The 27,510-nt window shown below is 70.2% G+C and overlaps 1 protein-coding gene across 6 annotated transcripts; it reads left to right on the forward strand.

Moving 5' to 3' along the window:
* Positions 1–647: 647 nt before the first annotated feature.
* Positions 648–27,510, forward strand: KMT2D (lysine methyltransferase 2D). 6 transcript variants are annotated; one of them, XM_082781376.1, is made up of 55 exons: positions 648–822; positions 2,731–2,813; positions 2,934–3,063; positions 3,161–3,393; positions 3,501–3,607; positions 3,713–3,875; positions 4,006–4,171; positions 4,293–4,407; positions 4,500–4,666; positions 4,812–5,737; positions 5,907–6,041; positions 6,126–6,955; positions 7,206–7,319; positions 7,736–7,846; positions 7,939–8,043; positions 8,254–8,435; positions 8,516–8,680; positions 8,997–9,106; positions 9,213–9,257; positions 9,348–9,563; positions 9,644–9,787; positions 9,879–9,995; positions 10,175–10,299; positions 10,428–10,617; positions 10,818–10,892; positions 11,150–11,254; positions 11,381–11,563; positions 11,870–11,954; positions 12,060–12,304; positions 12,462–12,535; positions 12,625–12,675; positions 12,858–14,579; positions 14,837–15,010; positions 15,093–15,241; positions 15,458–17,520; positions 17,684–17,807; positions 17,899–17,986; positions 18,144–18,210; positions 18,333–18,565; positions 18,665–21,658; positions 21,756–21,899; positions 21,976–22,140; positions 22,238–22,394; positions 22,504–22,585; positions 22,690–22,865; positions 23,279–23,427; positions 23,528–23,663; positions 23,744–23,883; positions 24,223–25,393; positions 25,542–25,678; positions 25,828–25,958; positions 26,060–26,345; positions 26,476–26,549; positions 26,651–26,759; positions 26,888–27,510. In XM_082781376.1, the coding sequence occupies exons 2-55, from the start codon at positions 2,765–2,767 to the stop codon at positions 26,978–26,980; spliced, it is 16,227 nt and encodes a 5,408-aa protein (XP_082637502.1). In that variant the 5' UTR covers positions 648–822; positions 2,731–2,764; the 3' UTR covers positions 26,981–27,510. The 6 variants fall into 6 exon arrangements, with proteins under 6 accessions (XP_082637502.1, XP_082637501.1, XP_082637503.1 ...); XM_082781375.1 differs by lacking the exon at positions 648–822 and adding an exon at positions 1,076–1,394; XM_082781377.1 differs by lacking the exons at positions 648–822; positions 12,625–12,675 and adding an exon at positions 1,076–1,394.

Here is a 27,510-nt window from a genome sequence, read left to right on the forward strand (position 1 = left end):
TCGGCACCCACGGTGGAGCCCCCCCTCGGATGGCGGGGGGGGGCTGGGGGCCGCGCTCCCTGCTCGGTTAATTGCCGCTAATTAACGCTAATTGCCCAATTAGAGCTGGGGGGGTAGGAACTGGGGTATTGGGGAAGGGGGGGGCAGGTGCCGGGGTACGGGGGGGGTCGTGCCCGGGAGCTGCCCCCGGGGTTACCGGAGGGCGCCCCCCGAGCGGGGCAGCCCCGGGGGCTCCCCGGTGCCGCGCTGACCCCACGGCCACGCGGGACTGGGACGGAGCCCGCCCCACGCACCCACCCGGGGCGATCCCCGGGAGAAACGGGAACGGAACCGGCTGCAGAACCGGGAGCAAAACCGGGAACAGAACCGGGAACAGAACCGGGACCCCCCCGGTACCGGATCCGCGCCCCCCCCCTCCGCCCCCTTCCACCCACGTGCGCGCCTCGCGCCCGCCCCGGCAGCGCAGGGGTTAACCCGCGCGGAGGGATCCCTCCCGGCAGCAGCGTGCACTGCGGCCCGCGCCGGCCCTCCCCCAGCGCCGCACCGCCGCGCCCTCCGCGCTCCGTCTCCCTCCGCCCGAGCCCCCGCCGACAAAGTAGTGCGGGCGCGGCGGCGGCGGCGGCGCCGGCGCCCCCCCCCCCCTCAACGCCCCGTTTCCGTTTCCTTTCTCCCTTTTCCTCCTCCGGCAGTCGGCGGCCCCGGTGCGGCGGGCGGGGCGAGCCCTACTTTCCTCTGCAAATGGCCGCACCGGGGAGCGCCTCCCGCCCCGCTGCCCGGGCCCCGGTACCGGAGGCGGCGGCGGCGGCGTAGGGGAGGCCGCGGGTAAGAGAGCGGCGGTGTCGTGTTCCCCCCCCCCCCCTCTCCCTTATCCCCGGTTCCCCCCCCCCCTTTTCTCGTCTTCCCCTCCCCTCCCGGGGCCGGGCCCCGCGTTTTCCGCTCCCGTTTTCCGCTTCCCCCTTTCCCCCCCCGGAAGGGAAAAGTCTCCCCCCCCCCCCCACCTCCTCCTCCTCCTCCTCCTCCTCTTCCTCCCCCCCCCAATTCCGCCGTTCTCCCGTTTCAACACCCCCCCCCCCCCCTCCCCCAACTCGGGGGTTTGGGGGTGAAAAAGGAGAAAAAAAAAAAAAAAGAAAAAAACAACAAAAAAAAAAGGAGCCCCGGGAGCTGCCCCCCCCCCTTTGTGTGAGCCGTGAGGTGGGGGGGGGAAGAGGAGGACGAGGAGGAGGGAACCGGGGGTCGTTGTGTGACCCCCCCCCCCCCCAAAAAAAAATATATCCCCCCCCTCCGGTTCCCGGGGCAGGCTCCCGGGGATGCCCGGGCCTGGAAAGGCCTCGGGTTGGCGGGGGGGGGGCCGCCGCCGAGCCGCCGCAGCCTGAGCTTGAGAGGAACGGGCCCGGGTAGGCCGCGGGGGGGGGGGGGGGGGGCCGGGGCCTGGCGTTACCGGGGGGGGGGTCGGGGATACCGGGAAGGGGGTGAGGGGGGTGGGGGGGGAACCGGGAGGGGGTCCGGAGGGGAGCGGGGGGGGGTCTCAAGGCGCTGCCCCCCCCCCCCCCCCTTTCCAAGCACACCGGATCCGGTGCCCGCTGCACGCCGGGGATCTTCCGGGCAGCGCGCGGCCCCCCCCCCCCAAAATTTACCTGGGGGGGGGACGGGAAACGGGATTTGACCCCCCCCCCCATCCCCCTCCGTGCTCCTAGCACCCGGTGGAGCCCCCCCACCCCGAAAAAACCGGGCCTCGGTGCGCAGCCGCGGTGGGGCCTAACCGGGATGGGGGGGGGGGGGGGGCTCGGTTTCGGGTCTCCGGTTCCCCGGTGGGGGGGTGGGGGGGGGTCCGGTATGGAGCTGGGGGGGGGGGCACGTTCCCAACCGTGCCCCCCCCCCCCCTCCTCCGGTTCCCGGGGTCGTGCTCCCGGTGCGTGGTGGGGTCCGAGGGAAGCCCCCCCCCGAGGGGGGGTGGTCCTGGGGGGGGGGGCGCGTGGGAAATCCTTTACCGTGGGGGGGGGAGGGGGGGGGCACGGTTCTTTACAGCCCCCCCCCCCCCCCCGCGTGTCTCACCCTCGTGGTCCTGGGGGGGCTCAACCGGATCCCTCCCCCCCCCCCCCTCCCCGGGGAAACTGAGGCACGGGGGGGGTGGTTCTGAGGGGGGGGGGGCGGTGTCGGTGTCCTCCCGTTCCCGCTGTGCCCCCCCCGGTCTGTCCCCATGCCCCCCCCCCATGTTTTAATGTAGGCACCGGAGGGGGCTTTGATTCATGGAGCCCATGGGTCCGCGTCCCTGCTGGGGGGGGGTATTTTGGGGGGGGGAGGGCCCTGGGGGGGTTTTGGTGATCCCTGCACCCGGGGGGGGGGCCACATGGGGGTTGTCCCCCCCCCTCCCTGGGGTTTAATTGGGATCCACGTGGCCTCGGCGGTGGGGAATGCGCTGCCCCAGATACGTGGGGCTGCCCCGCTCGCCCCCCCCCCCTAGGCATCCTGCGGCGTGTCCCTGGGGGGGGGACACCCGGGGGGGGGGCTCACGGTGCTGGGGGGGGGTGGAGCGGGCTTGTAGGGTGTGGGGTCTTAGAGACCCCCCCCCCATGGGGAACAGGAACGAGGTTCTGGGTGCTGAGCTGAGCCCCTTTGTGCGGGCTTTGGGGCTGGGGGGGGGCACCTGAAGGTCCGGGGGGGGCACCCGAAGGGCTGGGGGGGCACCCAAGGGGGTCTGCGCCCCCACTCATGGCTCTCGTGCCCCCGCAGCCGCGCGCCTCTCCGGAGGGCCGCAGGAGGCAGGATGGACGAGCAGAAAGCGCCCGGCGAGGACAAGGACGCGGACGCGCCAGGTGAGCAGGGTCCTTTTTTTTTTTTTTTATTTTTGGGGGGGGTTTCTGGTGCTTTCTGACCCCCCCCCCCGGGGTTGGGGCTCGTCCCGACGGGCCGCTGAGGGGTCACCTTCCCCGCAGCCGACGCGGCCGCGCCCTCGGAGGAGATGGGCAGCGCCGAGGGGGACCCCCTGAAACCCCCCGAAGGAGCCTCCGCGGGGCCGGGGCTGGAGAGCGCGGACACCGGGGGAGCTGCTCCCCAGGCCGGCAGGTGAGGATTTGGGGGGGGGGGGGCTCGGGGGCGGCCTGGAGCCTTTTTGGGGGGGCTTCTGCACGTTCCCGACGCCTTCTGTCCCCCCACCCTGCAGCGCACCAGCCCGCCGCTGCGCCCTCTGCAACTGTGGGGACTGGAGCCTGCACGGGCAGCGGGAGCTGCAGCGCTTCGAGCCGGAGCCCGACTGGCCCGAGCGACTGCGGGGGGGGCTCGAGCCCCCCGAGGGTCCCGGCGAAGCCCCCCGGGAGCTGGAGCCGGCGGGCGATGACCTGGCGCAGGTTGGGTTCTCCGAGCGAGTGTCCGCGGCGCAGCTCTTCGAGCCGACGGGTGAGTGGGGGCCCCGTGGGGGTCCCAAATCCCTGTGGGGGGTCCCAAAGCCCCTTGGGGGTCCCAATCCCGTGGGGATCCCGGTTCCTGACGCCCCCTCCCCGCAGGGCACTGCTGGGTTCACCGCTGGTGCGCAGCCTGGTCCGCCGGCGTGGAGCGTGCCGCGGGGGGGCTGGCCGGCGTGGGCAGAGCTGTTTTCTCAGGGATCTCACAGGTGAGCGGCTCTCAGAGAGGGATCGGGGGATACAGGGGGGGGCCAGAATGTCCCCCCACCCCCAGTCCTCAGCTCTGACCCCGCCGGGCTGCTCCCCCTTTCCAGAAATGTGAACACTGTCGGCGGAGGGGGGCCACCATCCCGTGCCGGGCGGCCGGCTGCCCCCGGCTCTACCACTTCCCCTGCGCCGCCGCCAGCGGCTCCTTCCAGTCCATGAAGACTTTTCGGCTCCTGTGTCCCGAGCACGTGGCCGAGGCAGCGCAGATGGGTGCGTGCGGGCCGGGATCGCCAGCCCCCGAGTGCTGGGTCCCCGCTCCCGAGGGGACGCGGAAGCACGGAGGGGGGGGGTGGTTTGATAGCTGGGGGCGGGGGTCCTGACGCCCTTTTCTCGCACGCAGAGGACGCCCGGTGCGTGGTGTGCGACGGGCTGGGCGACGCACGGGACCTGCTGTTCTGCACCAGCTGCGGGCAGCACTACCACGGCGCCTGCCTGGACATCGCGCTCACGCCCCGCACGCGCTCGGGCTGGCAGTGCCCCGACTGCAAAGTGTGCCAGACCTGCAGGTGGGTGAGCCCGGCTCCCCGTGAGCCACCAGGGAGACACGCAGGAGGACAGTTCTCACCTTTTCTCACCTTTTTTCACCTTTTCTTTTTTTTTTTTTTTCCCCCTCCTCGTGCCCCGCAGGCAGCCCGGCGAGGACTCCAAGATGCTGGTGTGCGAGGCGTGCGACAAGGGCTACCACACCTTCTGCATGGAGCCGGCCATCGAGGGCGTCCCCGCCGACTCCTGGAAGTGCAAGGTGCGCCCCTGCTGCCCCCCCTCTCTTCTTTGGGGAGCTCTGGGGGGTGCCTGCCCCAGCTTTGACGCCCCTCTGCCCCCCCCCCCCCCCAGAACTGCAGGGTGTGCTCGGATTGCGGCCGGCGCCCGCCGGAGCTCGACCCCGGCTGCCAGTGGCACCGGAGCTACTCGGTGTGCGAGGGCTGCCAGCAGCGGCGCGGCACGGAGGGAGCCTGCGGGGCGCAGGGACGAGCCCCCCCACCGGACCCCGCGGCCCAGGCGTGAGTTGGGATGCGCTGGGGGGCATGGGGGGGGAGCGGGTGGGCACCCTCCTTGGTAAAAAAAAGAGGAGCTGCTGGGCTGGGAGGACACTAGGGTGGCTGCAGCCCCGCTCCCCTCACTGAGTGTCCCCCCCCCCATGTCCAGGTTGGTGGCCCCCGATCGCAGCGGGCTGGCGGAGGTGCCCGTGCCCCCAGCTGAGCCTGAGGGGAGCAACGAGGAGCTGCAGCCGGGGGGGGACCCTGAGGTGGCACCCCCAGGCCCCGAAAAGTTGCCCCCCGACGAGCTGCCCCCCGATGAGCCACCCCTTGAGAAGAGGCCCCCCGACGAGGCGCCCCCCGAAGAGCTGCCCCTCAAGAAGGTGCCCCCCGATGAGCCGCCACCCCTTGAAGAGCTGCCCCTCGAGAAGACCCCCCCTGAAGAGCTGCCCCTCGAGAAGACGCCCCCTAAAGAGCCGCCCCCCGAAGAGCTGCCCCTCGATGTGCGCCCCCCGGAGGAGCTGCCTCCTTGCGTGCTGCCCCCCGACGAGCCCCCACCTGACGAACTGCCCCTGGAGAGGTCGCCCCTTGTCGAGGCGCCCCCCAACGAGATGCCCCTTGACGAGGCGCCCCCCGACGAGCTGCCCCCCAGCCAGCTGCCCCTCGCCGTGCCACCTCTGGAGGAGCTGCCCCCCGACAAACCCCCGCTTGCCAACTCGCCCCCTAACGAGCTGCCCCTGGACAAATCGCCCCCCGATGAGCCAGCCCTCGACGAGCCTCCCCCCGTTGAGCTGCCCCCCGACGAGCAGCCCCCCGACGAGCTGCCCCCCAGCAAGCCTCCCGTTGATGAGCTGCCCCCCGAGGAGCCCCCGCTGGACGAGCAGCCCCCCAGTGAGCTGCCCCTCGACCTGCAGCCCCCCGAGGAGCCGCCCCGCAGCGAGCAGCCCGTTGATGAGCTGCCCCCTAACGAACCAGCCCTTGATGAGCTGCTCCCCGACAAGCCTCTCCTCGAGGAGCTGCCCCCCCCTGAAGATCTACGCCCCGCCGAGCCGCTCCCCAGCGAGCTGTCCCCCGAGGAAGACCCCAAACCACCAGGTAAATGCGGACCCCTGCGCCCACCCCGTTTCCCGTGCCTGTGGGGGTCCCACACCTGGGTCTCCCCCTCATCCCATTGCCTGTCCGTGTGCTTTGCTGCCCCGCTGGGGGTGCAGGGGGCGAGGGGACCCCTGTGGCCCCCCTCCCTGACCCTTTCCCCGTCCCGCAGGTCTCCTCCCCGAGGTGGCAGTGGCAGAGGAAGCTCCTGCCCTGGCCCCGGAGGTGCCCTCGGAAGAGGAGATGGAGCTGGAGCCCGAGCCCTTGCTGCTCCCCGAGGCCGCCCCTCCGCCCCCTGCTCCCCCAGGTGGGTTTGGGGACACGGAGGTCGTGGCTGGGGGGGGTCTCTGCTGCGGGCTACGTCACCGTCCCCTCCTCTGTGCCCCCCCAGATCTCTGTGCTGTGTCACCCGCTCGCCCCCCAGAGCCTTCGCCCCACGCCAAGGAGGAGGAGGAGGTGCCCGAGCCCCCCGGCAGCCCCGGCACTGCCATGGACACGGAGCCCCCCGGCTCCCCGCCGCCCCCCCTGGGCTCCCCCGCCTGCACCCCGGCCCCCGCTGAGCCCCCCGAGGACGAGGAGATGGAGACGGGCGGCGGTGAGGGGGGGTCACCGAGCAGCCCCCCTGGAGACGGCCCCCACATCAGCCCGGCCCCAGAACTGGGGCCCTTCCCGGGCCTGCCTGAGGAAGAGGAGGAGGAGGAGGAAGAAGCGCCCAGACTGGAGCGGGAGGGCACCAGCGGGAGCTCCCCACCGCTGAGCGAGGAGGACGGGCTGGAGGAAGGCCGGGCTGGGGGGGACCCCGAATCCAAAGGGTCCCCCCTGCTCCTGGAGCCGGAAGAATTGGGTCCCGAGACCCCCATGGAAGTGTGCCCGGCGGGGGAGAAGCTGCTGGAGCGCGGCGACGAGGGGGGTCCCGAGCCCCCCGCCCTGCGCCCCCGGCCCGATATCCTCAACGAGATCTCCAACCTGAGCCAGGGGGACACCAGCAGCAGCTTCCCAGGCTCCGAGCCCCTGCTGGGCTCGCCGGACCCCGAAGGGGGGGGGTCGCTGTCCCTCGAGCTGGGGCTGGCCTCGGCCGATGCCAGCCTGCAGAAGGAGGACGCGGGGTCGCTGCCGCTGGGCGCCGAGACCGACGACTCGCTGCTCTTCGAGCCGGCCGCCAAAGGGGACGGGGACAAGAGCCGCCGGCGCAGCTCCCCGGGGCGCTCCCGTGTCAAGCAGGTACGGGGGGGGGGGACACCCAACCCCACCCCACCCTGCTGGGGTTGTGCCCCCCTTTCCCCGGGCTGCCCCCAGTAGGCGAGTGCCGCGTGCGCGCGATGGGGTGGGACGGGGGCCGTGCCCCGATGCTGCCTCTGCCCCAGCCGGGATGCGTGGGGAGGTGGTGGTGGTGGTGGGGGGGGGGGTTTTTGGCCGGGTCGCCCCCCCAGCTTGCTGTAACCCCCCCCCTCCCCTCTCCCCTTGGCCCTAGGGTCGCAGCAGCAGCTTCCCCGGGCGGAGGCGCCCCCGAGGTGGGTCCCACGGGGGCCGGGGCCGGGGCCGTGCGCGCCTGAAGTCGACCACCTCGTCCGTTGACACCCTAGCAGTAAGGCCGGGCTGAGGGCAGAGGCCGGGGGGAGGTTGGGGGGGCCCGGGGGTGTCCCCGAGCTGTTAGGTGGCAGGGCTGAGAGCCGAGAGTCCCCCCCCCCCACCTCACCTCCGTCCCCATCCCCAGCACCCCAATCCCTTGGAAAGGCTCGGGAAGCCTCGGGTGGGCAGGGGTCCCAGGGGAGGCCTGGGGGGGTCTTCCTGGGGCTGCGCTGCGGGGCTGGGGGCTTCACCGCCCCGGGGAGGGGCTGGCTTGCAAGGGGCTGCTGCTCTCGGATGTTCTCGTGCACCCCATTTTAGCACCAAGCTGTGGCCAGCACTCCCCAAGCCATGTGGCAAGCTGGGGGGGGCCCTGGCCCTGAGCCCCCCAGCTTTGCCCCTTGCCCTGAGCCCCCCCCCCCGCTCTACCCGCAGCTCGCCGACGTGGAGAGCTCGCCCAGCAAGGAGGAAGATGAGGATGACGATGACACGATGCAGAACACGGTTGTCCTCTTCTCCAACACCGACAAGTTTGTGCTCATGCAGGTAACGGGGGCGCTGCGGGATGAGGGGATGGGTGCCTGTCCCCGTTGTCCCCCCCCCTCCCCAAATTCCTCTCACGGCCCCCCCTCCTGCAGGACATGTGCGTGGTGTGCGGCAGCTTCGGACGCGGGGCCGAGGGGCACCTCCTGGCCTGCTCCCAGTGTTCCCAGTGCTACCACCCCTACTGCGTCAACAGCAAGGTGAGGAAGGCTGCGTGTCCCCCCCCCACGCCGGGCTGTGCCCCCTGGAGGGCTCAGGCTGGGAGCTTTTGGGGTGTGCAAACAGGGTGACGTTGGGCACGTCCTCGTGGATGCGTTGCCCCATGCTTTGGGGCGTCCCCCGTGGCTGTGCCGCCCCCGGGACCCCCGTGGCCGCGCCGAGGCTCACGTGGCCGCCCTCCCACCCCCCAGATCACGAAGGTGATGCTGCTGAAGGGCTGGCGCTGCGTGGAGTGCATCGTCTGCGAGGTGTGCGGCAAAGCCTCCGACCCCTCCCGGCTCCTGCTCTGCGACGACTGCGACATCAGCTACCACACCTACTGCCTGGACCCGCCGCTGCAGACCGTGCCCAAGGGGGGCTGGAAGTGCAAATGGTGCGTGTGGAGGGGCCCTGGGGAGCCTTTTCGGGGGTGATAAGGGGCTGGTGCTGAGCCTTTTGCCCCCCCTCCTCCAGGTGCGTGTGCTGCGTGCAGTGCGGGGCGGCTTCCCCCGGCTTCCACTGCGAGTGGCAGAACAACTACACGCACTGCGCGCCCTGCGCCAGCCTCGTCGTCTGCCCCTTCTGCCGCGAGAAGTACGTGGAGGACGACCTGCTCATCCAGTGCCGGCACTGCGATCGGTGAGCCCCAGGACTTGGGAAGGGGGGGCTGCAGCCCCCTCGGTCGCCGCACGCACCGAGGGCTCGCGGTGGTGCTTCGGTTCCGTGCGTCTTGGCCAAATTTTGGTGCTGCGCAGGTTTGGGCTCTCTCTGAGCATCCAGTGGTGTTTTTGGGGTCTTACCCAAAGATTTCTGCTCTTGGGGTGGTTTTTGGGTTCTGCGTGGGGCAGCAGGCCCTGCTCAGGACCATCCCGACGGGGGCAGCTTGGGTTTTTTTTTGTGGATCTGGGTTTTTGTGGGGTGATCGGGGCACGTGATGGGTCCCTGCTGTCCGCAGGTGGCTGCACGCGGCGTGCGACAGCCTCTTCACGGAGGAGGAGGTGGAGCAGGCGGCAGATGAAGGCTTCGACTGCAGCGCCTGCCAGCCCTACGTGGTCAAACCAGCCGGTGAGCACCCACGGAGGGGGACCCTTGTGAGGTTTGGGGTCTTCTGTGAGATTTGGGGGCTGCGGGGCAGCGCGGCCTCACCTCTGTGCCTGCTTTTCGCCTGCAGTGCCCGCGCCTCCCTCGGAGATCTCCGCCAAGGCCAAGGAGCCAGGTACACACGGTGCCGTGCTCGGTGCTGCCGGCTTCCCGGGGACCTTCCTGGCACCGGCCACGCACCCAGCACCCGTTTTTGTCCCCGCAGAGCCCCAATATTTTCGCTTCGAGGGCGTGTGGCTGACGGAGACGGGCATGGCGGTGCTGCGCAACCTCTCCATGTCGCCCCTGCACAAGCGGCGGCAGCGCAAGGGGCGCCTGGGCACCCTAAATGGGGAGGGGGGGCTGGAGGGGGGAGACCCCCTGGGCCCCGACGACAAGAAGGACGGCGACCTGGACGCCGACGAGCTGCTGAAAGCCGAAGGTGCGTTTTTGGGGAGGGGGTGAGCCGGGGAGAGGGTTTTTTTGGGGGGCACCCTGCTGACGCTGCTCCCATTTTGGCAGTGGGGGTCGAGCACATGGAGTGCGAAATCAAACTGGAGGCTCTGGCCAGCCCCGACCGGGACGTGGGGGCCGACGTGGACTCGGGGAAGGGGCTGGAGGACCCCGACGAGTGCAAGAAGAGGAAGCGCAAACCCTACCGGCCGGGTGAGTGCTGCCCACAGCCGCTGCCCCCGCGGCCGGGCTGCCCTGGAGCTGCTGTGACCCCCCCCTCACCTCCTGTTCTGTCCCCCCCCAGGCATCGGCGGCTTCATGGTGCGACAGCGCAAGTCCCACACACGCCTGAAGAAGGTCCCGGCGGTGCTGGCTGAAGTGGGGCGCGAGGGGCTGAGCGCCGAGGGGCACCCCGAGGACGGTAGGGACCCCAAAAGCCCCTTCCCCGTGTCCCCGTCCCATTTGGGGTGTCCCCAGGGGATGGAGAGGGCCAGGAGGGGTGCGCCCAGGCGGTGGGGCCGTGCTTGAGCCCTTCCTGCAGCACGAGGACAGCCCCGAGCTCCTTCATGGAGGGGAATTTAATGGGGTTGCCGTTTGTAGGGACTCCTGGGGACCTCCCCACAGAGGGCAGCCTGGATCCGGGCTCGGCAGAGGGGGACGAGAAGAAGAAGCGCCGGGGGAGGAAGAAGAGCAAGCTGGAGGACATGTTCCCCCCGTACCTGCAGGTGGGGGGGCGAGGGACAAAGGACATGGGGGGGGACACCGTGCTGGGTGGGGTGGAGGCGAGGGGATGGCAGCGGGGACACGGTGACATCGACTTCTCCTCTTCCTCCTCCTCCTCCTCCTCGGCCAGGAGGCGTTTTTTGGGAAGGCGCTGATGGACCTGAGCAGGAAGGCGCTGCTGACGGCGGGCGGCGTGGGGGACGGCGCCGCACGCCCCTCCTTGGGCCAGGGAGCCCCCCGGCACAAAGGGGATCCCAGCATGGCCGGGGCGCTGCAGGGAGCCCCCCCTGACAGGAGGGACCCCCCCGTGCACCCCAGAGGTGAGCAGGGAGCGACGGGAGCCTCAGCCCTGGTGGCGGGGGTGTTATTGGGGAGGAAGGGGGGTCACTGGGTTATAGGGACCTGCTGTGGGCACCAGGGGGGTGTCAGGGGGCACTGGGGGGGGTTCAGGGGGCCCCAGGGGGGTTGCTCCCCCTCCCTGCCAGGCAGCCTGGCCCTGCTGAAGCCTGGTGCTTGGCAGGGGATGACAGCACCGACGGCAGCGCCACAGCCCCCGATGATGATGGCAAGGACGACGCAAAGGCCGAGGACCTGGGTGAGCCCTGGGACCCCCCTGGGACCCCCCCGGACCCCCTCATCCTCGGCCAGGGCTCATTAGGAGCCTCCCGAGGCCTTTGAGGGGCAGCTTAGAACTCTAGGCAGGGTGGAAAGAGGTGACCCCGGGTGGTGCTCTGTGTGCCCTGGGGGTCTGGGGGCTGCTATCTGCCCAATGGGTCTGGGGGCTGCGGGGGGGTCATGGGGGAAGACACCCAGACCAGCTGCTGAGGGCATCGCGCTCACTGCTCCCTGCAGGGACTGACGACCCCAAGAACTCCCCAGACCCCGGGGACGCCGAGAAGCCGGCCACCCCCGGGGAGGGCGCGCTGAGCTCCGACCTCGACAAGATCCCCACGGAAGGTGAGGGTCCCCCAAGGTCCCCCCAAGGTCCCCCATCACCGCTGGGGGTCAGGGGGCCAGGACGCCCCCCCCATTCCTTCCCCAGCTCCTGGCAGTGGTGCTCAGCTCCCTCTTGTCCTCCCGCAGAGCTGCCCAAGATGGAGAGCAAGGACGTGCAGCAGCTCTTCAAGGACGTGCTGGGCTCGGCCGAGCGCGCGGAGCAGCCCCTGAACTGCGTGGCGCCGGGGATGGAGGCTGGGGGCGCGGGGCAGGACCCCAGCCGGGCGCAGCGACCGTTCCTGCCGGGAGACCTCCAGCTGCCGGGGCAGGGTGGGTGGAAGCAGCAGAGCCCCGAGCCCCGGGGAAGTCCCGGTGGGTGCAGGAGGGGGGCAGTTCCCTCCCTTTGCCTTGGGAAAGCTGCCGTGTGCCGCGTCTTCCTCCCCGCTTTGTTCCCCCAACGGGAGCAGTGGCTGCAGCCCAGCAAAGGGCTCAGGCTCCTGGGTCTTCCTCCTTGCTCTGGGAAGGGGCGCGAAAGCTTTTGGGGGGCGCGTGGGGGGGGCTTGTACTGCTAAAGGCTGATCGAGGGGGCTCGAGGCCGTGCTCTGCCTGCAATGTGACCCTCTCCTTCCATCGCAGGGAGCGTTTCCCTGGGCTCTCTCTCTGGAGCTGTCTCCTTGGAGTCGTATTCGGGAGTCTGCCAGTCCCCGTTCCTCGATAACCGGTGAGTGGCTGGCTGGGGGGGGGGGGTCGAGGTTGGCTCCTCAAGCAGAACTGAACACCCAGGGCTCCCTTTTTCCCTGTGACACCCTGTGCCCCCCCCCCCCAGGGAGCGGAGTGGCTTCTTCAGCCCGGATCACTGCGAGCCCGAGAGCCCCTGGGCCAGCAGCTCGGCCACCACCACCCCCTCGACCCCCACGACGCCCACGACAGAGGGCGAGGGCGACGGGCTGTCCTACAACCAGCGCAGCCTGCAGCGCTGGGAGAAGGACGAGGAGCTCGGCGAGCTCTCCACCATCTCCCCCGTGCTCTACGCCAACATGAACTTCCCCAACCTCAAGCAGGATTATCCAGGTAGGGCTCTGGAGGGGTTTTGGGGGCCGGGGGGAGGGAGGATGGAGTTGTTTCCTGGATTAAAAAGGGATCCCAGGGTTCGGGGTGGGCTCCTGGGGTGTGGGCTGACGCTGACTTTCTCCTCCTCTCGTGCCCTCTGCTGCTACCGGACTCCCAGACTGGTCGAGCCGCTGCAAGCAGATCATGAAGCTCTGGAGGAAGGTCCCCGCCACGGACAAAGCCCCCTATTTGGTGAGTGCTGGGGGATAATGGGGGTGGGTGGGGGGGCACACGGGGGGCTCCCCGGGGCTGCGAGTCAGCTGCCTTCGTGTTTTCGTTAGCAAAAGGCCAAAGATAACCGGGCGGCTCATCGCATCAACAAGGTGCAGAAGGTACGTGCTGGGGCGAGAGGTGCCCGGCGGCCCCGTCCTAGCCCTGGGGGGTGGGGGGGTGGGTTGGAAACCCGGCACCCCCCCTCCCCCCACCTCCTTGCCCTGTTAGCCCCTTCCCCAGCCCGCAGGGAGGGTCGGCGTGCTGCGTCCCCACGGCCCTGACGGCCAGGCTCTCTCTGCAGCAGGCCGAGAGCCAGATCAACAAGCAGACCAAAGGGGAGGGACTGCGCAAGCCGGAGAGGCCCTCGCTGCACCTACGGATCCCGGTGCCGCCGGGGACACAGCCCGTCTACATCGGCAGCCCCCCCGCCGCGGGCGAGGGCTTCCTGAAGCCCCCCTCGGGGGCCGCCGGGGGGCCGGAATCGCCCAGCGAGCTCTTCCTCAAGCTCCCCCCCCAGTCCCCTGCCCAAGTGCCTTCGCACGACCCCTACGGCGCGGCCCCCGCCTACGCGCTGGAGCCCCGCTTCCCCTCGCCCCTGGGCCAGAGCCCCACGGCGGGCGCTGCCTTCCAGCCCTTCCCCGCTCAGCCCCTCGCCGGTCCCCGCACTCTCCCCGGTTCCCAGCCCCCCGACTTCCACCCCACGCCCCCCGGTACCCCTCGGCACCAACCCGGCACCCCTGACCCTTTCCTGAAGCCCCGGTGCCCCTCCTTGGACAACCTCTCGGTGCCGGGGAGCCCCAGCGCCCGCCCTCCCGAGGCCCTGCTCTCGCCCCTGCCTTTCGGGGAGCAGAAGAAGGGCCTGGAGGTAAAGAAGGAGGAGGGAGGGGGGAACCTGGGGGTCTGCTCGCCCGGCTACGCGCCCACCATGGGCTACGGGGACTCCCCGGGCGGCCCCCACCTCTCCGCTGCGGAGCTGAAGGCGGCCGATGTCTTCAAAGCCCCCCTGACCCCGCGGGTTTCTCAGGTAGAGCCGCAGAGCCCGGGGCTGGGGCACCGACCCCAAGACCCCCATCCCTTGGCCCCCTCGCCCCCCAGCCACCCCGACCTCTACCGCCAGTCTCCCTACCCCGACCCCTACGCGCAGCCCCCGCTGACGCCCCGGCCGCAGCCCCCACCCGAGGGCTGCTGTGCCCTCCCGCCGCGCTCCCTGCCCTCCGAGCCCTTCTCCCGCGTCCCCGCCAGCCCCCAGTCCCAGTCCAGCTCCCAGTCCCCCCTCACACCCCGGCCGCTCTCCAACGAAGCCTTTTGCCAGTCGCCCGTCACCCCTCGCTTCCAGTCCCCGGACCCTTACTCCCAGCCCCCTTCCCGGCCCCAATCCCGGGACCCCTTCACCCCCCTGCACAAACCACCCCGACCCCAAATGCCGGAGCCGGGCTTCAAGTCGGTGCCCCTCTCGCACAGCCCGGCGGCCGGCGGTGGGGGTTTTGGGACCACCCCAGCGGGTGAGCCCCACACCAAGGTGCCGGGTGGGCAGCAGCAGCAGCAGCAGCCCCCCTTCGCCCGTTCCCCCGGCGCCAGCGTCTTCCCGGGCAGCCAGCCCCCCATGCGCTTCACCTTCCCCCCGGCCGTTTCGGAGCCGCTCAAGGGTTCCCCGTCCCACCAGCCCCACGGGATCAACAGCCATTTTGTCCCCGGCAAGCCCCAGAGCTCAGCCTACGCCTCGTCCCCCGGTTTCCACCAGGCCGGCAGCCCCTTGGGGCCGGGCGCCGGGGCTGCCGACACCACCTACAGCCTCTCGCCCCTCCGGCCGCCCTCGGTGCTGCCCCAGCAGCCCCCAGCGCCCCCCCAGCAGCCGGATGCCACCATCGCCTTCCTGCCCCGAGCCGCCCTGGGGGCTGATAAGAGGGAGGAGGCGGCTGCGGGGCTCACGGCACCCCCAAACCGGGACCTGGCCGAGCTGCCCGGCGGCCAGGACGGGGCCATGGCCACCATGAGCCAGTCGGAGCTGGAGAAGCAGAGGCAGGTGAGGGCTCGCCAGGGGGTCGCGTGGGATCCGGCTGGGTTTGGGATGGGCTGCGAGGGAGGAACGTGGGGCGTCGCAGTTGGTAACGGGATCAAAAAGCCCAGCTCCACGTTTGTTACCCCTCCGGAGCTGCGAAGGGAACACGGGCACGGGGCTGGGGGCAGCAGCCAAAACTGCGTTGGTTTGTCCCCCGGCTCGGGGCCGGCGGGGTCTTGCTCCGTGCCCCGTGCTCGCTCCTAATTCTCTGCTTCTCCCAGCGCCAGCGGCTTCGCGAGCTGCTCATCCGCCAGCAGATCCAGCGCAACAGCCTGCGGCAGGAGAAGGAGAGCGCGGCGGCCGCTGCCACCCCCTCGCCCGCGGGCTGGGCCCCCGAGGCCGGCAGCCAGAGCTTCGAGCTGAGCCGCGGCATGGGTGCCTACCAGCCGGCACAGGTAGGGGGGCACGGGGACACGGCCCGGCTCGGGATTTGGGATGGACTGACGGCCACGGTGACGTTGTGCCCTTTTCTTTTAGGATAAGGGTCTTTTGGGGTCGTTGGCCACCGCGGCTGGCAGCGGGAAGCTGCCCGGCTCGGTCATGGTGCAGGCGGCGTTCCCGCAGGACGAGCGGCTCTCGCGGCCCCCGCCGGCCGCCACCCCGGCTGCCCTGGACATCAACGGGAGGTGAGCGCCCCGCACGCGGGTCAGAAACGAGCAGGACAAAAGGGCCGTGTGTCCCCCCAGCTCCTGCTCACGGGACTCGTTTTGGAGGGATGGGGTAGCTGCGTGTCCACAGGATGCGGCTGGAGGGGATCGGGACATTGCGGGGTGCCCCGTGCACAATGGGTTGGGGTCAGGGCAGTGCCGAGCTGCCCCCCCTGACACCACGGTGTCTTGCAGGGCGGCAGTGGGGCCCCCCCAGGCCTTTTACCCTCGTGGGGTCTTCCCGGCGCCGTCCCCGCAGCAGCACCTCTGGCAGCAACAGCAGCAGCAGCAGCAGGCAGCCGCGGCCCTGCGGCTCCCCATCACCTCCCGCTTCGCCCCCCCAGCCGCCGGCACCCCCGTGGGCAACCTGGGCGCCCGCCTGCCAGCCCCCGCCGAGCCGGTGCCCGCTTCGCCCGGCACCCTGGGCGCACCCTTCATCGAGCTGCGGCACAACGTGCAGAAGGGACCTGGGGGGGTCGTGGGCTCCCCTTTTGCTCCCCAGCCTCCCCGGCCTCGCTTTTTCCTGCCCGGGGAGGAGGGCGCCCCGCAGCCCCTCTGCGCCCCCGCCATGCCCATGCAGGCGCTCCCCGCCCCGGCACTGCAGCCCCAGAAGATGCCGGTGCCTCTGCCGCCCGCTTCGCCGCAAGGCGCCGAGATGAGCAACAGCCACCACCAGCTGCACGCCAAAGCGGTGCCCCCCGTGCCGCTGCCCACCCCCAGCCTGGAGCTGCAGCACGTCCCCCCGCGCCCGCTCTCCTCCAGCTCTGCCCTGCGCCCCGAGGGTCCCAAGGAAAGCCCCGCGCCGGCTCCGGCCCCGGGCAAGAGCCAGCTGAGCCTGGAGGGCGGGCGGCTGCCCTGCGAGGTGCCGGTGGAGCCCGATTTGGACGATGACTTCGGCTCCCACAAGGACCTGGAAGACGACGACGATTTGGCAAATCTGAGCCTGGATCCGGACGTGGCCAAAGGGGACGATGATTTGGGCAACCTGGACAGCCTGGAGACGGCCGACCCCCACCTGGACGACCTGCTGAATGGCGACGAGTTCGACCTGCTGGCCTACACCGACCCCGAGCTGGACACGGGTGACAAGAAGGACATCTTCAACGAGCACCTGCGCCTGGTTGAGTCGGCCAACGAGAAGGCCGAGCGCGAGGCCCAGCTCAAGACGGAGCCGGCGGGACCCAGCTTGAAGCTCCCCGATCCCGGCGATGGCAAAGACCCGGCCCCGTCGGCGGAGAACCAGGAGGTGCCCAAGGAAGGGCTGGTGCCGGGGGTGGGCTTGGGGCCAGCTCCCTGCCCGCCTGGCACCGCGCTGGCACCCGAGCCAGCCTTCAAGGCGCAGGGTTTGGAGGCGAAGGCGCTGCCCACCGACGTCAAGCCCAAGCTGGAGGAAGGCTGCCTGAAGACATCGCCCTGCCAGTTCACCGCCGGTGGCCCCGAGCGGCTCCCAGTCCCCGTCAAGTCGGAGGCCCTGCAGGGCACGGATAAGATCTCTGCCTCTTTGGGGCTGACCATCAAGCCCGGCCAGACCCTCCTGAGCCCCGGCGCCGGCCCTGCTCGCCTCGGCATGACTCACTTCCCAAACAGTGGCTCTGTGCTGGAGAAGGACCCTTATGCTGGCCCTGGCCGCGGGCTGGCCCCTGCCCAGCTGGGCAGCCAGAGCAACCCTTTGCTGGAGAAGTTTGAGCTCGATAGCAGGGCGCTGGGCTTGGGCAGCGCCCGGCACTCGCCAGCCGATGACCTGGATAAAATGGAGAGCTCTCTGGTGGCCAGCGAGCTGCCGCTGCTCATCGAGGACCTGCTGGAGCACGAGAAGAAGGAGCTGCAGAAGAAGCAGCAGATGTCAGCCCACCTGCCCCGGGGCACCCCGCACCTCCCGGCCCCAGGGCACCCCATGATGCACACGGCAGCGGCCGGGCAGCCCCTGGAGGCGCAGCCACCCCGCATGGGCACCCCGCAGGCCCCTCTCCAGCTGGGGCTGGTGGCCAGACCGCAGCTTATGCCACCGCAGCCCCCCCGGCTCGGCACTCCTCAGCAGGGCCCGGCGTTGGCCCCCCACATGGGCATGGCCCCGGGGCAGCCCCACGTCCTGGCAGCCCCCCACGGCGTGCAGGTGGCCCTGGCGCAGCCGCAGCAGAGCCAGCAGCAGGTGCTCGTGCAGAAGCCGATGGCCGGGGTGCAGCCGCCCGCCCTGGGCCTGAAGCCCCCCCAGCTCGTCATGCAGCAGCAGTTGGCCAACAGCTTCTTCCCAGACACAGGTAGGGCATCGCCTTCGCCCCAACCCAAATCCGGCCCCGACGGCTGCTTGGGGCCATCCTGGAGGCAGCCGGGGTGGTTGGGTTGTCTTTTTGGGGCACGGGGCTCTCGTGGGTCGGGGATGTGGTGCGGCAGAGGGTGAATTCCTTCCCAATTCTCTCGCAGACCTGGATAAGTTTGCTGCCGAGGACATCATGGACCCCATTGCCAAGGCGAAAATGGTGGCGCTGAAGGGCATCAAGAAGGTGATGGCCCAGGGCAGCATCGGGGTGGCCCCGGGCATGAACAGGTAAGGGAAGGGGCACGGCGGGCAGCGGGGCACGGGGTGGGCGAGGGTGCATCGACCTCAGCTCATCCCTTCTCCCTGCGCCTCCCCAAAGGCAACAGGTTTCCCTGCTGGCTCAGCGGCTCTCGGGAGGCCCGGCCGTGTCGGAGATGCAGAACCACATGCTGGCAGGGAGCGGGCAGGTGAGTAGGGGGCACAGGGGGATGGGTCCCCCCCCCAGGGCTGCCTGGCTGTGAGTGAGGAGCTTCATGGGCCCCTGGGGAGCTGTGGGGAGGGCACAGGGACACCGAGGAGGGGGCACAGCATGGCACATGTCACCAATGCTCCCTTCTGTGCCAGGAACGGAGCGGCACCGACCCAACGCAGGCTCGCCCCAACCCCCCCACCTTCGCCCAAGGCGTCATCAGTGAGTACCAAAATGGCACGGAGGGGGTTGCACGGCCTCATCCTGCCCACACGGGCTGGGCTAAGCTGGGCTCTGGAGCTGGGGACCCTGCTGAGCCCAAGCTCTCTTCCCTGCTCCCGCAGACGAGGCCGACCAGCGGCAGTACGAGGAGTGGCTCTTCCACACGCAGCAGCTCCTGCAGATGCAGCTGAAGGTGCTGGAGGAGCAGATCGGGGCGCACCGCAAGTCGCGCAAGGCGCTCTGCGCCAAGCAGCGCACGGCCAAGAAGGCCGGCAGGGAGTTCCCCGAGGCCGACGCCGAGAAGCTGAAGCTGGTTACGGAGCAGCAGAGCAAAATCCAAAAGCAGCTGGACCAGGTAGGGCTCCTCAGGCGGGTGGGCTCCTCGGGCGGGTGGGCTCGCCGTCTTTTTGCGGGGTGCCCCGGTGCTGACGCTCTCCCTGTCCCCTCCCCGCAGGTGAGGAAGCAGCAGAAGGAGCACACCAACCTCATGGCCGAGTACCGCAACAAGCAGCAGCAGCACCAGCACCAAGCCTCGGCCGTCATGGCCCTGAGCCCCTCGCAGAGCCCCCGCCTCATGTCCAAGCTCCCCGGGCAGCTCCTCTCGGCGCACGGCGTCCAACAGCCGCCAGGGGCCGTGGTGGGTGCCCAAGGCCTTGGCCAGCAGCCGGGGCAGCCCGGGGGGCTGCGCCTGCCCCAGGGCGGCGTGTCCATGGCCGTGCAGCAGGGCTTGTCCTTCATGGGCCAGCAGGCGGTGGGGAACGCCCCGGTGCCCGGCACCTCCAACGCTTTCTTCCCCGGGAACCCCGCGCTCCGCGGGCTGGCCGCCGACAGCCGTCTGATGCAGGAGAGGCAGCTTCAGAGGATGCAGCTGGCCCAGAAATTGCAGCAGCAGCAGAATATGCTGGGGCAGGTGTCCCTGCAGCAGCAGCAACAGGGCGTGATGGGCCAGGCGTCCATGCAGCAGTCGGGTGTGATGGCACAGGCGTCGATGCAGCAAGCGGGCGTCATGGCACAGGCGTCGATGCAGCAGCCGGGTGTGATGGGACAGGCGTCGATGCAGCAGCCAGGAGTCATGGGGCAGGTGTCGATGCAGCAAGCAGGTGTCATGGGACAGACTTCGATGCAGCCACAGGGCATCATGGCCCAGACTTCAATGCAGCAGCCCGGTGTCATGGCACAGACACCGATGCAGCAGCCGGGCGTCATGGGACAAACTTCGATGCAGCAACCCGGTGTCATGGGACAAGCTTCGATGCAGCAGCCCGGTGTTATGGGACAAGCCTCCATGCAGCAGCCGGGCGTCATGGGACAAGGCTCGATGCAGCAACCGGGCGTCATGGCCCAGACCTCGATGCAGCAGCCCGGTGTCATGGGACAAGCTTCAATGCAACAGCCCGGTGTCATGGGACAAGCCTCCATGCAGCAGCCCGGCGTCATGGGACAAGGCTCGATGCCAGCAGCCATGGTAGGGCAGCAGCAGGCGGCAGCAGCCCCGCAGCCGGGGCCCGTGGGGCAGCCCATGGTGCCGAAACAGCCGGCGGTGATGGGCAGCCAGCAGAGCCTGCTGGTGCAGCAGCTCTCACCCCAGCAGCAGCAGCAACAACAGCAGCAGCAGCAGCAGCCAGGTTTGCTCGGCCACGCGCCGGGGCTGCAGCACCAGGCGGTGCTGGGCCACCCCGCTCCCCAGCGCCAGGTCCTTCTTGCCCAGCACCAGCAGCGGGTGCTGGGGTCGCCCCAGCTGGCCCCGCAGCCTCCGGGGATGTTGGGGCACCGCCTGGTGCTCTCCCAGCAGTTGGGGCAGGCGCGGGCGCTGCTGGCCCCGCAGCAGCAGCAGCAGCAGAACTCGGCAGCCGCCCAGCCGAGCCTCCTGGGGTTGGGCCAGGGGCAGCCCCCCATCCAGCACTTTCAGCAGCATGGGGCGATGGGCCAGGCTCCCTCCGTGCTGCACCTGAGTCAGGGAATGCAGCCGGCCCCGGTGGTCCTGGCTGCCAAGGACCAGCCCGGAGGAGCGGATGGCAGCGCCCTACCCGCCGAGGGCAGCGAGAGCGGGGGGCAGCTGCACGCAGGGGGCCCTCAGGAGCAGCAGCAGCAGCAGGGAGCCCTCAACCCCCCCCCGGGGCTGGGGGGGCCGGAGCCCCAAGCCCCCAAGCACCAGGCTGAGTTAGGGCAGGGTCAGCAGCTCCTCTTGGGCTCCCCGCAGCCGGGCGTCCTGGGCTCCCTGCCCGCACAACCGGGGCTGCGGGCGGCCACTGCGCCGGGCCCCTTGCTAGCCCCACCGCAGAGCCCCGGGGCCACGCGTCCCGAGCTGCCCCAGCTGCACGGGGACACCGCTGGGGCTGCAGAGCCACAGACAGGTTGCGGGACGGGCAAGGTGCCGGCAGGCTCGTTGCAGGGCCAGCCACAGCCCCCGCGGCTCCAGAGCCCCGGGCAGCCCAAAGCAGGGCCAGCACCGCAGCCGGGGGCCACCGCCAGCACCGCGCTGTCCCCAGGCCTCCTGGGGCAAGTGCCGGGGCCGGTGATGGGCCAGATCCGGGCTCAGCTTCAGGGCGTCCTGGCCAAAAACCCGCAGCTGCGGCATCTCACGCCCCAGCAGCAGCAGCAGCTCCAGGCCCTCCTGGTGCAGCGGCACCAGCAGAGCCTGCTGCAGCAGAGCCAGGCGCTCCGGCAGCCCGGCCCCTTCCCCGGGCAGGCCCCGGAGCACAGCCCCCAGGCACGCCAGCAGCCTCCCCGCCCGCTGGGACCCCTCTTCCAGGCCCGGCCGGGTGCCCCGGCAGAGGAGCAGGGTGCGGGTGGGCAGACACGGGGGCAGCCCCCCACCAGCAGCCCTCAGCAACCCCTGGCCGAGCTGGTGCAGGCAGCCCTGGCTGCCCGTGGCCCCCAGCCCGGCCTCGTCCGGCTCCCCACACCGCCGGCCCCTTCGCCCCTGGGCACGGGCTGCATCCCCCAGCACCTGGCCAGCCCCGAGCAGAGTCCCCAAGAGCCAAAGAAGATGTCACCGGGGGTCCCGGCCTCGGCCCCCAGCCCGGCGGAGCAGGGGCTAGCACCCGATGCGGCGCGTGGCCCCTGGGACCCCGAGGCACCCGCTACGGACCCGGCTGACCCCGGTGAGACCCACGTCAACGGGGCTGTGCCGGGGGGCGAGCCCCCCCAGGTGTTGGTGAAGCAGGAGCCGAAGGAGGAGGCGGCAGCGGTGGCAGCGGCGCAAGGCGAGCTGGAAGGGGATGAAGCAGCCAGGCTGGAGGCCAACGGGGAGCCCGGGGCTGCCCAAAGCAGCAGCCCGTTGGTGCCGGGAGGCCGCTCGGAGGCCGGTCACCTCCTGCTGCAGAAGCTGCTGAGGGCCAAGAATGTGCAGCTCTCGGCGCAGTGCCCCGGAGAGCTCAACGGGCACGCCGAGGGCCGGGGCACCGGGATGGAGCCGCGGCCGCAGTCGGTGCTGCTGGGCCGGGAGGTGAGCAGGGTGCTGCGGGATGGGGACGGGCACTGAGCACCCCCCCCCCCCCCGGGGCTGTGCTCAGCACTGCTCCCGTTCCTCTTTTCCTCCCCAGGACCCCTCCATCGCCCGCAAGCCAGCAGCCACCAAACCCAAGCGGGTGCAGAAGGGGAACGAGCGGGTCCCGGCGTCGCGCAAGAAGCTGCGCAAGGACGAGGGGCTGCGGCCCGGCGAGGCGCTGATGAAGCAGCTCAAACAGGTACGGGGAGGGGGGCCAGGGCTGCGGCATGGGGCCGTCCCCGGCCTCGTCCCCCGCTCACCTCTCTGCCCCCCAGGAGCTCTCGCTGCTGCCGCTGACGGAGCCGACCATCACGGCCAACTTCAGCCTCTTCGCCCCCTTCGGCAGCAGCCCCATCAACGGCAAGAGCCAGCTGCGGGGCGCCTTCGGCAGCGCCGTGCTGGACAGCGTGCCCGACTACTACTCCCAGCTGCTCACCAAGGTGAGGGGGGGGCTGTAGTTGTGCCCCCCACCCCAATCTGGGGGTCCCGGGGCACCGCAGCGTGCTCACGCCCCGCTGTCGTTCCCCCCACCCTCAGAACAACCTCAGCAACCCACCCACGCCGCCCTCCTCGCTGCCCCCCACGCCGCCCCCCTCCGTGCAGCAGAAGATGGTGAACGGCGTCACGGCCCCCGAGGAGCTGGGCGAGCAGCCCAAGGACGCCGAGCCGGCCCGCGAGCCCCACGGCCAGAAAGGTGAGCTTGGACAGTGCTGGGTGGCACGGCACCCCACCCCCCCAAAAAAAACACCACCACCTTTGGGGGACCCCCTGACCCTGCTAATACTCGTCCTTTCCCCTCGCAGACACGTCGGCTGTGGAGGTGAAGAGCTTGGACCTGCTGGCGGCTCTGCCCACCCCCCCGCACAACCAAACCGAAGACGTTAGGTGAGCCACCGACCTCCTGGACCCCCCCCAAACCCCAAGGGGGTGGGTGACACCGGCTGCTTGGCCAGCACCGGCACGGCTGTGACCCCCCTTTGTCCCCGCAGGATGGAGAGCGACGACGAGAGCGACTCCCCCGACAGCATCGTCCCGGCCTCGTCCCCGGAGAGCGTGCTGGGCGAGGAGCTGCTGCGCTTCCCCCTGCTCAGCGAGGCCAAGCCGGAGCTGGAGGAGCGCGTGCTGTCCCCCATCATCCCCATCATCCCCCGTGCCAGCATCCCAGGTGGGTTTGGGTGGTCCCGGGGGGGTGTGCACGGGCCTGGAATATGCAAGGCAAGGCAGGAGGGGGGCGGGTGGGTACGTGGATCAGTGGGGAAGGGGGCTGTGGGGTACGTGGACTGGGTGTGGGGGGGTTGTTTGGATCAGGTTGGGGGTAAGGGAGGGCAGGGGGGTCTGCAGGGGGGCGCAGATTGGGTGGGAGGGTGTCCGTGGGGTGTAGGGACTGGTAGGAGGGGAGCTGAGGATGGTTAGGGGTGAGGTGGGGCAGGAGAAGGGTCCCTGGGGAGGGGTCCCAGCTGCTCCCTGCACCCATGGGTGCTGGGTGCTCACTGTCCCCATCGCCATGCCCTGCTCTCTGTCCCCCGGGCGATCGGATGGGATCCACGTGGCTCTGACCCTTCTCTTTCCCCACACCAGTGTTCCCTGACACGAAGCCCTACGAGGCCGCGGAGCCTTTCGGGGCACCTCCGGGGAAGGTGGGGGCAGCCGGCCTGGGCGCCCCGTGGGAGAAGGGCAAGAGCAGCGAGGTCTCCGTCATGCTGACCGTGTCTGCAGCAGCCGCCAAGGTGAGCCAGGGGCCGGCAGGACACCGGGGGGTTGTGCCATCGGCGTCCCCGTGCGGTGACAGCCGGGGCCGGGGACCCATCACGTCCCTCTTTGATCCAGAACCTCAACGGGGTGATGCTGGCCATGGCCGAGCTGCTGAGCGTGAAGATCCCCAGCTCCTACGAGGTGCTGTTCCCGGACGGCCCCATGCGAGCGGCCGTGGTCGAGGCTAAAAAGGTGGAGGTGGACGTGGCCGGTGAGTGTCCGCCTTGTCCCTCGTCACCACGGGTCCCTCGTCCCCGTGTTGGGTGCCCCGTGACAGGCTGTCCTTCGCAGGGATGCTGGGGGGCAAGGAGAAGGCGGCGCTGGCCGGGAAGGTGCCGGAGAGCAGCTCGGAGTGGCTGAAGCAGTTCGACGCCGTGCTGCCCGGGTACAGCCTCAAGGGCGAGCTGGATCTCCTGACGCTGCTCAGACAGGTCAGCGGGGCCTGGGGTCCCCGGGGTGGGGGCTCTGGGGACGTGAGAGAGGAGTTGGGGGGGTCTCTGTGGGGCTGTGGCCATGGGAAAAGGGTTTTGGGGTGCCTGCGAGGCTACGTGGGGGCACGGGGGGGTGGGCATTTGGGACTGAGGTGTGTGGGGGTGCCTGGAGGACTGGAGAGGTGCTGAGGCCCTTGTGGGACCGTGTCACCCTTGGGACCCCGTGGAAAGGGCTGGGGAGGTCCTTGAAGGTCTGGGAAGGCGATGGGGTGCTGCAGGGCTCCCCGTTACGATGCGTGGGGGAGATGGGGGGGTCTGACAGCGTCCCCCGTGCCTCAGGAGAGCCCTGTGCCCGAGAAGACCCTGCACCACGGCTACGTCAACAACGTCTCCAACCTGGACGTGCGGCAGCTCTCCGTCATGCCCCAGGAGCCCTCGCCCCCCTTGTCCCCCTCCGTCCCCTCCCCATCCAGCCCCGCCGAGGCCGCCAGGGTCCCCGACCCCGAGGCTGCCCACGAGGCGGCCCCGGCACCCCCCTCGCCGCTGCCCCCCGCCCCCTCGCCAGCCCCCGGGGAAGAGGGGGCTGCGGCCCCCCACTCGCCGCCCCGCTTCAAGCCGCGCTCGCGGCCGCCGGAGGACGGGGACGAAGCTCGGCCCCGGCTGAAGAAGTGGAAGGGGGTGAGGTGGAAACGGCTGCGCTTCCTGGTCACCATCCAGAAAGGGGGGGCCAAGCGGGACGGGGACAAGGAGATCGCAGAGTTCATCGACAAGCTGGGCACCACGCTGCGCCCCGAGAAGGTGCCGCGGGACCTGCGCAAGTGCTGCTTCTGCCACGAGGAGGGCGACGGGGCGACGGACGGGCCGGCCCGCCTGCTCAACCTCGACCTCGACCTCTGGGTCCACCTGAACTGCGCCCTGTGGTCCACGGAGGTCTACGAGACGCAGGGGGGGGCCCTGATCAACGTGGAGGTGGCCCTGCACCGCGGGCTGCTCACCAAGTGCTCCCTGTGCCAGAAAACCGGCGCCACCAACAGCTGCAACCGCATCCGCTGCCCCAGCGTCTACCACTTCGCCTGCGCCATCCGCGCCAAGTGCATGTTCTTCAAGGACAAGACGATGCTGTGCCCGCTGCACAAGCTGAAGGGCCCCTGCGAGCAGGAGCTGAGCACCTTCACCGTCTTCCGGCGCGTCTACATCGAGCGGGACGAGGTGAAGCAGATCGCCAGCATCATCCAGCGGGGCGAGCGGCTCCACATGTTCCGCGTGGGCGGGCTGGTCTTCCACGCCATCGGGCAGCTGCTGCCGCACCAGATGGCCGACTTCCACAGCGTCACGGCCCTCTACCCCGTGGGCTACGAGGCCACGCGCATCTACTGGAGCCTGCGGACCAACAACCGCCGCTGCTGCTACCGCTGCACCATCTGCGAGAACAACGGCCGCCCCGAGTTCGTCGTGCAGGTCATCGAGCAGGGCCTGGAGGATTTGGTCTTCTCCGACTCTTCGCCGCAGGGTGAGCGCCACGGGGAGGTGCCCGGAGCTGGGGCTGAGCCTCTGGGTGCTTTGGGAAGGGGGGAATGGGGTAAAAAGCGTCCTCGAGCTGCAGGTGCGTGGCTAAGTCCCCGTTTTTTTTGTTTTTTTTTTTTTTCCCCCATTGGCAGCTGTCTGGAACCGGATCATCGAGCCGGTGGCGATGATGAGGAAGGAGGCCGACATGCTGCGGCTCTTCCCCGAGTACCTGAAGGGCGAGGAGCTCTTCGGCCTCACGGTGCACGCGGTGCTGCGCATCGCCGAGTCGGTAGGTCCCGGGGTTGGGCTGTTGGGGGGGGGGGTGAAGGGGGTCTCCCCTCTGCAGCCCCCTCGCGAAAGGACCGGTGGCCGTGCCGGTGGGGCTGGGGGGTGGCCGTGGGGCTGCCCCTCAACCCCTGGCCCCCTCTTTTTTGGCAGCTGCCCGGCGTGGAGAGCTGCCAGAACTACCTGTTCCGCTACGGGCGCCATCCCCTCATGGAGCTGCCTCTGATGATCAACCCCACCGGCTGCGCCCGCGCCGAGCCCAAAATCCTCACCCACTACAAGCGGTGAGCAGGGGAGCACCGAGGGCTGGGGGGGGAGACCCCCCCGGGGCACCCCCCCCTGGGCTCTGACACCCTTCCCGGTGTCCCCCCCCTCTCCTTGGCAGGCCCCACACCCTGAACAGCACAAGCATGTCCAAGGCCTACCAGAGCACGTTCACGGGCGAGACCAACACGCCCTACAGCAAGCAGTTCGTGCACTCCAAGTCCTCCCAGTACCGGCGCCTGAAGACGGAGTGGAAGAACAACGTCTACCTGGCGCGGTCCCGCATCCAGGGCCTGGGGCTCTACGCCGCCAAGGACATCGAGAAGCACACCATGGTCATCGAGTACATCGGCACCATCATCCGCAACGAGGTGGCCAACCGGCGCGAGAAGATCTACGAGGAGCAGGTAGGGGGGTTGTGAGGGACCCTAGGGGGTTGTGGGGGGCCCTGGGGGGATTTTGGGGGATCCTGGGAGGGGGTTTGGGGGGTTTTGGGGGTTTGGGGCTGCAGTCACACCCTTTCTGTCCCCCCCTTAGAACCGTGGCATCTACATGTTCCGCATCAACAACGAGCACGTCATTGACGCCACGCTGACGGGGGGCCCGGCCAGGTGAGCGTGGGGCCGTGACCCCCCCCCGAAAACCCCAGAAGACCCCCCTGGTGCTTCCCCCACAGCTCGGTGCTGATCCTGCTGTGCCCCCCCCCCCCCAGGTACATCAACCACTCGTGCGCCCCCAACTGCGTGGCCGAAGTCGTGACCTTCGACAAGGAGGACAAGATCATCATCATCTCCAGCCGGCGCATCCCCAAGGGGGAGGAGGTCAGGCCTGGGGGGCACACGGGGCGGCCGGGATTATGGGGAGGGGGTTGGGGAGGGATTTGGGGTGGGGGGGGGGGACGATTTTGGGGCGCGGGGCCGTGCCGTGCGTGACTCCCCGCTCCCCCCAGCTCACCTACGACTACCAGTTCGACTTCGAGGACGATCAGCACAAGATCCCCTGCCACTGCGGAGCCTGGAACTGCCGAAAGTGGATGAACTAGCGGCGAGAGAATTTGGGGGGGGGGGGGGGCCGGGGGTGTCTCGGAGCCCTCCCGGGGATGCACCGGTGTCTCCCCCCCCCAGGAAAAAAACAAACAAAACAAACAAAAAAAAAAGGGGCCCTCCGCCGGGGACGGGGCCCCCCGGGGCCACGGAGGTGCCGGGGGGGGGCGGTTGGTGGCGGCCACCGGGGCACGGAGGTCGCCGGCCCGGCCCGAACGGGGACGGACGGACGGACGGACTGGCAACTCAGGGTTTTCTTTGCTTCGTCCTGCGAGGAAAAAAGCGGGGAGCAGGGGGGGGGGGCCCGGCGAGCCTCCCCCCATACCCCACTCCCCCCCAAAAAAAAACCGACCCCCCCCCCTCACTCCCCCGCCCGCCTCCCTCCTCGTGGCGGGGGGAGCCACGGAGGTGGTGGTGGTGGTGGTGGGGGGGGGGGGAACAGGAGCGGTCCCAGCGGAGCCGGAGCGAGTTGGGAGCCGCCGGCCTGGATTTTTAGAAACAAACCTTAATAATATTTGCTCGCTAATTA

The sequence above is a fragment of the Aythya marila genome (genome assembly GCF_965140915.1).
Source record: "Aythya marila genome assembly, chromosome: 30".
In the NCBI taxonomy this organism is placed as follows: domain Eukaryota; kingdom Metazoa; phylum Chordata; class Aves; order Anseriformes; family Anatidae; genus Aythya; species Aythya marila.